The 15,382-nt window shown below is 40.4% G+C and overlaps 2 protein-coding genes and 1 pseudogene across 2 annotated transcripts in view; 2 read left to right on the top strand and 1 right to left on the bottom strand.

Moving 5' to 3' along the window:
* The window catches only part of LOC146073285 (uncharacterized), a 64,078-nt gene extending 58,005 nt beyond the window's left edge, over positions 1-6,073 (top strand). The window contains exons 6-7 of the mRNA XM_083180464.1: positions 1,405-1,478; positions 4,777-6,073. Coding sequence (XP_083036590.1) covers positions 1,405-1,478; positions 4,777-5,952 — 1,250 coding nt within the window. The 3' untranslated portion in view covers positions 5,953-6,073. The remainder of the gene's footprint in view (positions 1-1,404; positions 1,479-4,776) is intronic.
* Positions 6,074-10,394: 4,321 nt separating this feature from the next.
* LOC146073286 (uncharacterized) lies at positions 10,395-11,697 on the top strand. Its single transcript, XM_083180465.1, has one exon. It carries the CDS (start codon positions 10,510-10,512, stop codon positions 11,695-11,697), a length of 1,188 nt encoding a protein of 395 aa, XP_083036591.1. The 5' UTR covers positions 10,395-10,509.
* A 2,525-nt stretch (positions 11,698-14,222) lies between these two features.
* Positions 14,223-14,342, bottom strand: LOC146077291 (5S ribosomal RNA; annotated as a pseudogene).
* Positions 14,343-15,382: the final 1,040 nt, after the last annotated feature.

The following is a 15,382-nucleotide window of genomic DNA, read 5'->3' on the forward strand; positions in this document are numbered from 1 at the left end:
TAGTGGTTAGAACTATATGGATAAATGAAACCTGCACTGAAATGGGCTTGAAGTCCCTATGGAGAAGTCCTGTAATGGATTTAAAGTCCTGGGTACCGCTGCAGGAAATGTCCTGTGGATTTGGATGTGATAAGGCCCCCATACACTAGGGCGACTTGTCCTTAGGACAAGTCGCCCCTGACTTCCCCCTGAGCTTCCCCGGCTGCTCCCCGGGGGAGCTTGATTAGATTGGCACTTAATGTGCCATTTTTTACATGTGATAAATCGTCTCGATTTATCACATGTAAAAAACCCGGGGAGCAGGGGGGGGGGGGGGCTACAGAGGTGGGAGCAGGGGGGCTGGGGACGCTGCGGGGGACACGTCTGTGTCCCCCGCTACTGGGGACGCTGCGGGGGACAGCGTCTGTGCGAGGCGGTAGAGGGATCAGGGGGGGCTGGGGACGCTGCTGGTGACACGTCTGTGTCCCCCGCTGCTGGGGACACGTCTGTGTCCCCCGCTGCTAGGGACGCTGCGGGGGACAGCGTTGAGGCGGTAGAGGGAGCAGGGGGGGCTGGAGACGCTGCGGGGGACACAGGCGGCATAGAGCCGGGCAGGGGGAGCCGGCCGGGAGCTGTCAGTAATGAATAAAAAAAAAAGCCCATACAATGAATGGGCAGCCTGTGATTGGCTGCTGAGCGCTCTCTCAGCCAATTGCTGACTGGCTGAGAGAGCGCTCAGCCAATCACAGGCCGCCCATTCATTGTATGGGCTTTTTTTTTTTATTCATTACTGACAGCTCCCGGCCGGCTCCCCCTGCCCGGCTCTATGCCGCCTGTGTCCCCCGCAGCGTCCCCAGCCCCCCCTGCTCCCTCCACCGCCGCGCCGCCCCACTAGGTCCCAAGTCGGGTGGTCGGACGTGCAGCAGGTCCGACCACCCGACGCAGATCCGATGCGCACGGGACCGCGCATCGGATCTGAGGGGACATCAAAACTAGCAGATTTTGGTCCGATTTCGGCCAGATCCAACTGATCTGGCTGAAATCTGACCAAAATCGGCTAGTGTATGGGGGCCTATAATTACCAGGTCTAGACGGGTGCCGGACGGGGTCCCGACAGTTGGGATCCCGACAGGCATTTACCCAATGTCCGGATTCCAACTGCCAAAACACCGACAGCTGGGTTCCTGATGGCCACCTGCTATTTTCCATCGTGGGGGTCCAGGACCCCCATAGAGGGAGAATAGAATAGGTGGCTCGCATAGCGAGCCACTGTGCCCGCAAGGGGCTTAGTTGCACTCACCATGCTGTCTCGGTCCGGCCAGTTGGGATTCCGCCATCAGGCTAATGACTGTCGGGATCCCAACTGTCGGACCCCTGTACCACACCCGTCTAGACAGCCTCAACCAGAATGCGGTTTGTATCCAGGTGTAAAAAGCAAGCTACTCCTCAGTAATGGGACTTCCATTCAGATGAATCAGCAGGTGAATCAGCAAATCCAGGTAAAAGCTAAGTTCTTGGGACACCAGGTCCTGAATAACACCAACGCGTTTCACTGAACACAGTCAGCTTTTTCAAGGTGTCTTTGTGTTGTAAAAATATAACTGATAATAAGGTGCCCCTTTATATATACTAACCTGATACACAGAGTAATATATAAGATACTTTGATGGAGCTGCTACCTAGATACCCCTTTATATATACTAACCTGATACATAGAGTAATATGTAAGATACTATGATGGAGCTGCCACCTAGATACACCTTTATATATACTAACCTGATGCACAGAGTAATATATGTAAGATACTATGATGGAGCTGCCACCTAGATACCCCTTTATATATACTAACCTGGTACACAGAGTAATATGTAAGATACTTTGATGGAGCTGCTACCTAGATACCCCTTTATATATATACTAACCTGATGTACAGAGTAATGTGTAATATTATATGATGGAGCTGCCACCTAGATACCCCTTTATATATACTAACCTGATGCACAGAGTAATATGTAATATACTATGATGGAGCTGCCACCTAGATACCCCTTCATATATATACTAACCTGATACACAGAGTAATATGTAAGATACTTTGATGTAGCTGCTACCTATATACCCCTTTATATATACTAACCTGATACATAGAGTAATATGTAAGATACTATGATGGAGCTGCCACCTAGATACCCTTTTATATATACTAACCTGATATACAGAGTAATATGTAAGATACTATGATGGAGCTGCCACCTAGATACCCCTTTATATATACACTAACCTGCTGCACAGAGTAATATGTAAGATACTATGATGGAGCTGCCACCTAGATACCCCTTTATATATACTAACCTGATGCACAGAGTAATATGTAATATACTATGATGGAGCTGCCACCTAGATACCCCTATATATATACTAACCTGATACACAGAGTAATTATAATGTATTTATTATACAAAGTATCTTACACTGTATATTCCATTACAATCAACCATACTAGAGCTGGCTAATAACAGACAAGCTTATAAATAATGGATTACTGTATAGCAGTGTCTTATGTAGGATCTTATCATACTTCAGATATATTTTTTTAGATTCATGTAAAATAATTTTGAAACAGATTGAATGTGGGGAACACAGGATAGTTCAGAGTCAAAGAAGAGATTATGGCAGGGATTTCAGGTTTGTAAGTACTATTGTCTGGTGGTACACCCCCACACCCAGAGTAACAGGGTCATAGAAATTAGGGCACACATTCGGTATGTTCCTATGGAAAAAGTGTATTTTAATGCTTTTAGACACGTTGTTTAACACACGCATGCAAAGAAGCCTAGACAAACAGGTATAATAATGAGACATTTAGGTTTAAGGATATGTTCCAGCACCAAGTGCTAATGTTCAGTCTGCTGCAGTATAACACAGCCACAATCCAATATGCTTCATTGTACAGCTAATTCACTTGCCTCTGGCACTAATATGGCTCCAGCCTAGACATTGGTCACTTTTTGTTATCAGTGCCATGAGCAAAAGAAGGATGAGTTTTAAACCCTCACATTCAGTGGTCATTAGATCATTGCAACCACGAATACTTGGCATTTCAAACCTCCTGCACAGGATTTTGCTCTAGTGTCCCTTTGATGGAGAGGATCCCATGGGAATGAGGGAAATTCAAGTGAGAGGTGACCCATCTTACCACAATATATATATATATATATATATATATATATATATATATATATATATATATATATATATATATATATATACATATACACCTGCGGATGTCTCTGCACTTCAAAATGATCTTAATAAACTAGATGAGTGGGCAAAAAAAAAAGTGGAAGATGAGGTTGAATGTGGATAAATGCAAGGTTATGCACCTTGGGAGACAAATCCAGTGTGCTAGTTATAACATAAGCGGGGAGGCATTGGGAAATTCAGTACATGAAAAGGATCTAGGAGTCCAAATAGACAACAAACGGGTGTAGTTCTCAATGTCATATAGCAACAAACAAAGCAAACAGAATTCTAGCATGTATAAATAGGGGTATGGAAATTAGGGACTCAAAAGTAATTATGCCACTGTACAAAGCATTGGTTAGACCACACCTTGAATACGGAGTACAATTCTGGGCCCCACACTATAAAAAATACACCATACAATGAAAAAACCCAAGGAAGAGCAACAAAGCTAATAAAGGGAATGGAGAATTGAAGCTATAAGGATAGATTGAGCAAATTAGGACTGTTTACACTAGAGAAGAGACATTTAAGGGGGGACATGCTCAACATGTACAAATATATAAAAGGCCAATATAAGGAACTGTCAAACACCCTTTTTACTGCAAGGAAGGACTCTAGGAATCGTGGACACAAGTTTAGATTAGAAGAAAGAAGATTTTGTTCCCTAAGAAGAAGTAATTTCTTTACTGTCAGGGCAGCCAAACTATGGAACTCTCTTCCTGGTGAGGTGGTGTCAGCTGACACAATAAATACATTTAAAATAAGGTTGGACAAACATTTATTGGTTAAAACATCCAGGGGTACAAATAAGAATCATAATATGTCTTTAAAAATATCAGTATATACTATATAACAAGGGATAAACTATGAAAACCTAGGTTGAACTTGATGGACGCAAGTCTTTATTCAGCCTTATCTACTATGTAACTATATATGTAATACAGGTTGAGTATACCTTATACAAATTGCTTGGGACCAGGAGAATTTTGGATAATGGATTATTCCATATTTCGGAATATTTTAATATTTCAATGATGAGGTATCTTGCATTTATGTTGTACATATACATCAAACACTTGAAATAAACACAAATATATTTTATTTGTGCATAAAACAAGGTTTCAAAACATGAAACAAAGTTTGTGTACAATCTCAGCCACTGAATTTAAATGCCAAGCAATCATTGTCTTGCACATATATAGTGGCAGTTACATATCATTCCCTCAGTTACAGATGTCCCCACTAAGTTTTTATAAAAAAAAAATTTTGTTCACTTTCTGGAATGTATGGTTTTCGAAATAATTTGGATAACGGATATTTGGATACGGGATGCTCAACCTGTATCATGTTCTTTCTATACAGTAGCACTGTAACTGTAAAAGTTGATGTACTTCAGTAACTTTTATATTTTTTAATATAATCTTTATCTGTCATACAGGACATTTTAGAAGACATTGTGGAAATGGACATTGATTTCTGATCAAATCAACTACAGACGTCATTTCTCCTGACACCTCTGGTAGTTTAATAAAACTGTTATTTCGTGGATAGGAGAAACCTTCTACAGCTAAATTGTTTCTCATCTCATACATGATGAGTCTGACAGGAGAGAGACCACATCTGTGCTCTGAGTGTGACAAATGCTTTACATGTAAATCTTGGCTTGTCATACATCAGAGGATTCACACAGGAGAGAAGCCATTTACATGTTCTGAGTGTAGCAAGTGTTTTATTGGGAAGCGGCATCTTCTCAGACATCAGAGGAGTCACACAGGAGAAAGACCATTTACATGTTCCGAGTGTAGCAAATGTTATAGAGAAAAGAAACAATTTCTGAGTCATCAGAGAACTCACACAGGAGAGAAACCATTTACATGTTCTGAATGCAGCATGTGTTTTTTTAACAAGCAGCAACTTGTCAGACATCAGATGAGTCACACAGGAGAGAAGCCATTTAAATGCTCTGAATGTAGCAAGTGTTTTACAGAGAAGATAAAACTTGTTGTACATCAGAGGATTCACACAGGAGAGAAACCATTTACATGTTATGAATGCAGCAAGTGTTTTACCAACAAGCACCACCTTGCGAGTCATCTGAGGAATCACACAGGAGAAAAGCCATTTACATGTTGTGAATGTAGCAAGTGTTTTAAAACTAAGCAACAACTTGTTAATCATCAGAGAATTCACACAGGAGAGAAACCATATAAGTGTTCTGAATGCAGCAAGTGTTTTGCACGAATATCACAGCTTGTCTGTCATCAGATGATTCACACAGGGGAGAAACCATTTATATGCTCTGACTGTAGCAAGTGTTTTAACAAAAAGCATCATCTTGTCAGACATCAGAAGATTCACACAGGAGAGAAACCATATAAATGCTCTGAGTGTAACAAGTGTTTTATCCAAAAATCAGAACTTGTTGTACATCAGAGGATTCACACAGGAGAGAAACCATATAAATGCTCTGAGTGTAACAAGTGTTTTATCCAAAAATCAGAACTTGTTGTACATCAGAGGATTCACACAGGAGAGAAACCATATAAATGCTCTGAGTGCAGCAAGTGTTTTATCCAAAAATCAAATCTTGTTGTACATCAGAGGAATCACACAGGAGAGAAACCATTTACATGTTCTGAATGCAGCAAGTGTTTTGTTACAAATATAACACTGCTAAATCACATGAGGAGTCACTCCAGGGATCTGATCGAAGAATGTGCCACTTGAACTTGTATCACGTTGATATGTTTAAAAGTGAAGAAATGTTTATTTTCTGAATGAAACTTGTATTTTCTATCAATCAATTGTGTTAACAACTGGAGGATAAACCAATGTAATGTATTAAACAATGTATAGGGTGAAACCCCCCAAAATTGCCTGAAATGCTTATTTGTTTGTAAATATAATTTGTCACATTCCCCTGGCATAAGAGTGTGCTACTACTGACACCTAATATAATAGTACACAACAAGCAGCAGAGAGAGTAGCAGTTATCTTGTTTTATTCCAAGTGGTTTATCGTTTATTGGGTTTTCATAAATGCAGGATAACTCAATTGATAAAAAATCTGCAATATATTAAAGCAGAAAATATAGCATTGGGATTATTTTCACAATTATTATAGATCTATGTAATTGTATCATACTATAGTGGTGCCAGAGCACAGTACGCCAAAGTATAGTGGCCAAAGGAACAATGTCATGTTGTGTCAAATCATAGGGCATCTACGTTCCCTGTATGCCACCATATAGTGCATCCCAATTATATCTATTCCACCAAGTAGTGCATCCAAGTTCTCTGCATATCACCAGGTAGTGCATCCAAGTTCTCTGCATATCACCAGGAAGTGCATCACAGTTCTTTTTATACAAACAAGTAGAACATCTCAGTTCTCTGTATGCCACCAGATAGTGTATTCCAGTTCTCTCTCTCTATACCACCAACTAGTACATCCCAGTATGCCAAAAAGTAGAACATACCATTCCTCTGTATGTCACCAGGTAGTGCATCCCAGTTCTCTATCCCACTAGGTATTACATCCCAGTTCTATGTGTGCGTTTTCTGTGTGCCACCAGGTAGTACATTCCAGTTCATTCTAATACATTGTGGTTTATTTTGTTCTCAGTATGCATTGTAGGGCCCAGTTCACAGACAGCCACTTTGATTAGACCATAGTTGCAGTATATAGTAATTCCCTAATTCAAACAATGCCAGTAAGTAGCGCCACACACAAAATGCCCTATTTTTGTCAAACCAGTTCATATTATGCACAAAAGAGAAAAAAACTGACAAAAAAGTCAGTTATGGAGTGCTTAATATGAGTGTACTAAATCAAGAGCTGCTGCTTTGAGGGAGTAGTCGGCTCCCTAAGTGCATAAAAAACAACAGGAAAGATATAAAGCAGCGCTAAATATTTGTAAAAAAAATATATAACAAGTGAATCAATAAGTAAACATTTTAATGACACAATGAAATTATTAAAATTGTAATTAAGAACATTGAAATATCGCAAATTCAAGGACCAAGTGCAATCACAATAGTGGTTAGAACTATATGGATAAATGAAACCTGCACTGAAATGGGCTTGAAGTCCCTATGGAGAAGTCCTGTAATGGATTTAAAGTCCTGGGTACCGCTGCAGGAAATGTCCTGTGGATTTGGATGTGATAAGGCCCCCATACACTAGGGCGACTTGTCCTTAGGACAAGTCGCCCCCGACTTCCCCCTGAGCTTCCCCGGCTGCTCCCCGGGGGAGCTTGATTAGATTGGCACTTAATGTGCCATTTTTTACATGTGATAAATCGTCTCGATTTATCACATGTAAAAAACCCGGGGAGCAGGGGGGGGGGGGGCTACAGAGGTGGGAGCAGGGGGGCTGGGGACGCTGCGGGGGACACGTCTGTGTCCCCCGCTACTGGGGACGCTGCGGGGGACAGCGTTGAGGCGGTAGAGGGAGCAGGGGGGGCTGGAGACGCTGCGGGGGACACAGGCGGCATAGAGCCGGGCAGGGGGAGCCGGCCGGGAGCTGTCAGTAATGAATAAAAAAAAAGCCCATACAATGAATGGGCAGCCTGTGATTGGCTGCTGAGTGCTCTCTCAGCCAATTGCTGACTGGCTGAGAGAGCGCTCAGCCAATCACAGGCCGCCCATTCATTGTATGGGCTTTTTTTTTTTATTCATTACTGACAGCTCCCGGCCGGCTCCCCCTGCCCGGCTCTATGCCGCCTGTGTCCCCCGCAGCGTCCCCAGCCCCCCCTGCTCCCTCCACCGCCGCGCCGCCCCACTAGGTCCCAAGTCGGGTGGTCGGACGTGCAGCAGGTCCGACCACCCGACGCAGATCCGATGCGCATGGGACCGCGCATCGGATCTGAGGGGACATCAAAACTAGCAGATTTTGGTCCGATTTCGGCCAGATCCAACTGATCTGGCTGAAATCTGACCAAAATCGGCTAGTGTATGGGGGCCTATAATTACCAGGTCTAGACGGGTGCCGGACGGGGTCCCGACAGTTGGGATCCCGACAGGCATTTACCCAACGTCCGGATTCCAACTGCCAAAACACCGACAGCTGGGTTCCTGATGGCCACCTGCTATTTTCCCTCGTGGGGGTCCAGGACCCCCATAGAGGGAGAATAGAATAGGTGGCTCGCATAGCGAGCCACTGTGCCCGCAAGGGGCTTAGTTGCACTCACCATGCTGTCTCGGTCCGGCCAGTTGGGATTCCGCCATCAGGCTAATGACTGTCGGGATCCCAACTGTCGGACCCCTGTACCACACCCGTCTAGACAGCCTCAACCAGAATGCGGTTTGTATCCAGGTTTAAGGATATGTTCCAGCACCAAGTGCTAATGTTCAGTCTGCTGCAGTATAACACAGCCACAATCCAATATGCTTCATTGTACAGCTAATTCACTTGCCTCTGGCACTAATATGGCTCCAGCCTAGACATTGGTCACTTTTTGTTATCAGTGCCATGAGCAAAAGAAGGATGAGTTTTAAACCCTCACATTCAGTGGTCATTAGATCATTGCAACCACGAATACTTGGCATTTCAAACCTCCTGCACAGGATTTTGCTCTAGTGTCCCTTTGATGGAGAGGATCCCATGGGAATGAGGGAAATTCAAGTGAGAGGTGACCCATCTTACCACAATATATATATATATATATATATATATATATATATATATATATATATATATATATATATATATATATATATACATATACACCTGCGGATGTCTCTGCACTTCAAAATGATCTTAATAAACTAGATGAGTGGGCAAAAAAGTGGAAGATGAGGTTGAATGTGGATAAATGCAAGGTTATGCACCTTGGGAGACAAATCCAGTGTGCTAGTTATAACATAAGCGGGGAGGCATTGGGAAATTCAGTACATGAAAAGGATCTAGGAGTCCAAATAGACAACAAACGGGTGTAGTTCTCAATGTCATATAGCAACAAACAAAGCAAACAGAATTCTAGCATGTATAAATAGGGGTATGGAAATTAGGGACTCAAAAGTAATTATGCCACTGTACAAAGCATTGGTTAGACCACACCTTGAATACGGAGTACAATTCTGGGCCCCACACTATAAAAAATACACCATACAATGAAAAAACCCAAGGAAGAGCAACAAAGCTAATAAAGGGAATGGAGAATTGAAGCTATAAGGATAGATTGAGCAAATTAGGACTGTTTACACTAGAGAAGAGACATTTAAGGGGGGACATGCTCAACATGTACAAATATATAAAAGGCCAATATAAGGAACTGTCAAACACCCTTTTTACTGCAAGGAAGGACTCTAGGAATCGTGGACACAAGTTTAGATTAGAAGAAAGAAGATTTTGTTCCCTAAGAAGAAGTAATTTCTTTACTGTCAGGGCAGCCAAACTATGGAACTCTCTTCCTGGTGAGGTGGTGTCAGCTGACACAATAAATACATTTAAAATAAGGTTGGACAACCATTTATTGGTTAAAACATCCAGGGGTACAAATAAGAATCATAATATGTCTTTAAAAATATCAGTATATACTATATAACAAGGGATAAACTATGAAAACCTAGGTTGAACTTGATGGACGCAAGTCTTTATTCAGCCTTATCTACTATGTAACTATATATGTAATACAGGTTGAGTATACCTTATACAAATTGCTTGGGACCAGGAGAATTTTGGATAATGGATTATTCCATATTTCGGAATATTTTAATATTTCAATGATGAGGTATCTTGCATTTATGTTGTACATATACATCAAACACTTGAAATAAACACAAATATATTTTATTTGTGCATAAAACAAGGTTTCAAAACATGAAACAAAGTTTGTGTACAATCTCAGCCACTGAATTTAAATGCCAAGCAATCATTGTCTTGCACATATATAGTGGCAGTTACATATCATTCCCTCAGTTACAGATGTCCCCACTAAGTTTTTATAAAAAAAAATTTTTGTTCACTTTCTGGAATGTATGGTTTTCGAAATAATTTGGATAACGGATATTTGGATACGGGATGCTCAACCTGTATCATGTTCTTTCTATACAGTAGCACTGTAACTGTAAAAGTTGATGTACTTCAGTAACTTTTATATTTTTTAATATAATCTTTATCTGTCATACAGGACATTTTAGAAGACATTGTGGAAATGGACATTGATTTCTGATCAAATCAACTACAGACGTCATTTCTCCTGACACCTCTGGTAGTTTAATAAAACTGTTATTTCGTGGATAGGAGAAACCTTCTACAGCTAAATTGTTTCTCATCTCATACATGATGAGTCTGACAGGAGAGAGACCACATCTGTGCTCTGAGTGTGACAAATGCTTTACATGTAAATCTTGGCTTGTCATACATCAGAGGATTCACACAGGAGAGAAGCCATTTACATGTTCTGAGTGTAGCAAGTGTTTTATTGGGAAGCGGCATCTTCTCAGACATCAGAGGAGTCACACAGGAGAAAGACCATTTACATGTTCCGAGTGTAGCAAATGTTATAGAGAAAAGAAACAATTTCTGAGTCATCAGAGAACTCACACAGGAGAGAAACCATTTACATGTTCTGAATGCAGCATGTGTTTTTTTAACAAGCAGCAACTTGTCAGACATCAGATGAGTCACACAGGAGAGAAGCCATTTAAATGCTCTGAATGTAGCAAGTGTTTTACAGAGAAGATAAAACTTGTTGTACATCAGAGGATTCACACAGGAGAGAAACCATTTACATGTTATGAATGCAGCAAGTGTTTTACCAACAAGCACCACCTTGCGAGTCATCTGAGGAATCACACAGGAGAAAAGCCATTTACATGTTGTGAATGTAGCAAGTGTTTTAAAACTAAGCAACAACTTGTTAATCATCAGAGAATTCACACAGGAGAGAAACCATATAAGTGTTCTGAATGCAGCAAGTGTTTTGCACGAATATCACAGCTTGTCTGTCATCAGATGATTCACACAGGGGAGAAACCATTTATATGCTCTGACTGTAGCAAGTGTTTTAACAAAAAGCATCATCTTGTCAGACATCAGAAGATTCACACAGGAGAGAAACCATATAAATGCTCTGAGTGTAACAAGTGTTTTATCCAAAAATCAGAACTTGTTGTACATCAGAGGATTCACACAGGAGAGAAACCATATAAATGCTCTGAGTGTAACAAGTGTTTTATCCAAAAATCAGAACTTGTTGTACATCAGAGGATTCACACAGGAGAGAAACCATATAAATGCTCTGAGTGCAGCAAGTGTTTTATCCAAAAGTCAAATCTTGTTGTACATCAGAGGAATCACACAGGAGAGAAACCATTTACATGTTCTGAATGCAGCAAGTGTTTTTTTTACAAATATAACACTGCTAAATCACATGAGGAGTCACTCCAGGGATCTGATCGAAAAATGTGCCACTTGAACTTGTATCACGTTGATATGTTCAAAAATGAAGAAATGTTTATTTTCTGAATGAAACTTGTATTTTCTATCAATCAATTGTGTTAACAACTGGAGGATAAACCAATGTAATGTAATAAACAATGTATAGGGTGAAACCCCCCAAAATTGCCTGACATGCTTATTTGTTTGTAAATATAATTTGTCACATTCCCCTGGCATAAGAGGGTGCTACTACTGACACCTAATATAATAGTACACAACAAGCAGCAGAGAGAGTAGCAGTTATCTTGTTGTATTCCAAGTGGTTTATCATTTATTGGGTTTTCATAAATGCAGGATAACCCAATTGATAAAAAATCTGCAATATATTAAAGCAGAAAATATAGCATTGGGATTATTTTCACAATTATTATAGATCTATGTAATTGTATCATACTATAGTGGTGCCAGAGCACAGTACGCCAAAGTATAGTGGCCAAAGGAACAATGTCATGTTGTGTCAAATCATAGGGCATCTACGTTCCCTGTATGCCACCATATAGTGCATCCCAATTATATCTATTCCACCAAGTAGTGCATCCAAGTTCTCTGCATATCACCAGGTAGTGCATCCAAGTTCTCTGCATATCACCAGGTAGTGCATCCAAGTTCTCTGCATATCACCAGGTAGTGCATCCCAGTTCTTTTTATACAAACAAGTAGAACATCTAAGTTCTCTGTATGCCACCAGATAGTGCATTCCAGTTCTCTCTCTCTATACCACCAACTAGTACATCCCTGTATGCCAACAAGTAGAACATACCATTCCTCTGTATGTCACCAGGTAGTGCATCCCAGTTCTCTATCCCACCAAGTAGTACATCCCAGTTCTATGTGTGCGTTGTCTGTGTGCCACCAGGTAGTACATCCCAGTTCTATGTGTGCGTTGTCTGTGTGCCACCAGGTAGTACATTCCAGTTAATTCTAATACATTGTGGTTTATTTTGTTCTCAGTATGCATTGTACGGCCCAGTTCAGACAGCCACTTTGATTAGACCATAGTTGCAGTATATAGTAATTCCCTAATTCAAACAATGCCAGTAAGTAGCGCCACACACAAAATGCCCTATTTTTGTCAAACCCGTTCATATTATGCACAAAAGAGAAAAAAACTGACAAAAAAGTCAGTTATGGAGCGCTTAATATGAGTGTACTTAATCAAGAGCTGCTGCTTTGAGGGAGTAGTTGGCTCCCTAAATGAATAAAAAACAACAGGAAAGATATAAAGCAGCGCTAAATATATGTAAAAAAATATATAACAAGTGAATCAATAAGTAAACATTTTAATGGCACAATGAAATTGATAAAATTGTAATTAAGAACATTGAAATATCGCAAATTCAAGGACCAAGTGCAATCACAATAGTGGTTAGAACTGTATGGATAAATGAAACCTGCACTGAAATGGGCTTGAAGTCCCTTTGGAGAAGTCCTGTAATGGATTTCAAATCCTGGGTACCGCTGCAGGAAATGTCCTGTGGATTTGGATGTGATAATTACCAGGTCTAGACAGCCTCAACCAGAATGTGGTTTGTATCCAGGTATAAAAAGCAAGGTACTCCTCAGTAATGGGACATCCATTCAGATGAATCAGCAGGTGAATCAGCAGATCGGGGTGAAAGGTAAGTTCTTGGGTCACCAGCTCCTGAATAACACCAACGCGTTTCACTGAACTTTCTGAACGCTGGGGTCTTGTTACTTATATACAATGCAGCGTTTTCTTTTGCCCTCCTGTGCTGTTTGGGGATTACATAGTCATTGTAGTGTTGCCAATTAGTATCAGGCATAATTAATCCAGGTAATTAGCAGCTTGTTGGCTCTGTGTGGTTTATGTAATACCCTACCAGAAGTAATGTTAGATTAGTATCAGGCATAATTAATCAGTGTAATTAGCAGCTTGTTCAGATGCACCAATAATGATTTGTATGTGGCATCATGATCTCTTTAGAATACTATGATTTGGCCCTGATGTTAGGGTAGAGAGAGATAAAGTTAAAAACAAGATTGTAATAAAAGTTTTTGTTTTAAGGATTTAATACGAGTTGCATAGGGTGGATGTAATATTTACAGCTTTAGGTAAAGGATACAGGGATTGCTTGGGATTTTTGGGGATTTTTAGCATGTTATAAATCCCTTCGTTCATATTAAACAATTGTGCTACAGATCCTGGTTAAGTTGTTGTTACTTAGTCATTGTTGTTAGTCATTTTAGTAGTTTTGTAGTCATTTGACACGGATAGTTATCATTGGTGGGAAGAGTGAATACTATTCATAGTTGGTTTATTGCTTGTGTGCAATGGCTGAGGGTGATATACATTTATCTATGACCCTAATGGTGCTCAGAGTGATCATGGTGAGAGTGATTGCATAGGACTTAGAAGGCGTGCCTAGTAGAAAACAAGTCTATTCATAGATATACTGTATCTGGTGTGGTGAGATCTAATCATGAAATCGTGACGTGATTAATGATAGTAATGATACTACTACAATTATAGTGAGAGAAAAGTATATTTTATTTAGGATTACTTAAGACCTTGTAATCTATTTAACAATAATGAGATACGATACCGGGTGTTCCTAGGAGGTCTCCCATCCTAGTACTTGCCAGGCCCCAATGCTGCTTAGCTTCCAAGTTCGGCGGAGTTTGGGCGATCCAGCATAGGTCTGATCGTATCTTTTGTAGTTTTCCTTCAGATATACAAGGACATACGGCACAAGTGAATAAAGAAGGTGATGTCTCCAAAAAAGGGCATCACTGAAGTGAAAAAGCAATACGTGAAAAATAAAAGTGATTTGTATAGCTGTTGGGATAGTGAGCAGAGGGTGTTTGGTACTTCGCTGGGTCAATTATGGGAGTTTAAGGATTTATAGAAATGCACCATAATTTATATTTTTGTTCACTCCCATTGGACTGAGGGGAATTTAGTTTGAATATCCATTCACTTTCTTTTCTTGCAGGGAGTTTGTAAGGTCTCCACCGTGTATCCTCAGACTTATTTTTTCTATTCCAAGTACTTTGAGGTCTTTCCAGTTGTCTTTGTGTTTTTTGTGGAAGTGTCGGGCTACCGACGTGAGTTTTTTCATTCTTGTAAGGTCCGTGGTTGCATTTCGGATTGTTCCTATATGCTCCAGAATGCGTTGTTTAAGGGGCCTTGTCATCATGCCCACATATTTTTGATCACATGGACAGGTTAGACAGTATATAACGCTTTTGGTGTTACAGTTTATGTATTCTTGTAATTTCTGATTTTTTCCAAATCTGTTTTGGCTTCAATAATACAAATTTACCTGCTATTAAGATCAAGCGCGCTCCTGTCTATAAATCATCTCAAATACACTTGTCTGCATCAGATTTTATACTAAATACGTGACCCATGATTATTTCCCACTGTTATTTCTACCGTGACACTGGTATAAATTGGGTTGTATGAGGATAACACTCTGACAAGCTGTCTTTCCTTGCCTGCATATATAAGGCAATACCAGCCTACCAATACTATTATATTTCTAAAGCGCTTACACATTTTTATTTAAAGGACCAGACACACAATTATTTTTAGAGTATACTAATAAAAATTGTAATTTTAATACTGCAGATCTAGCAAATATTGGTCCTTGATTTAAGGGTGCCCCCACCCAGAGTTATTTCTCTCTCCTCTCTTGGAAAATCATAAATACTATATTTATACTCTGGGATGCACCACTGACAGTCCACT

Source organism: Crinia signifera, chromosome 4 (assembly GCF_055691185.1).
Source record: "Crinia signifera chromosome 4, ASM5569118v1, whole genome shotgun sequence".
NCBI classification, from domain to species: domain Eukaryota; kingdom Metazoa; phylum Chordata; class Amphibia; order Anura; family Myobatrachidae; genus Crinia; species Crinia signifera.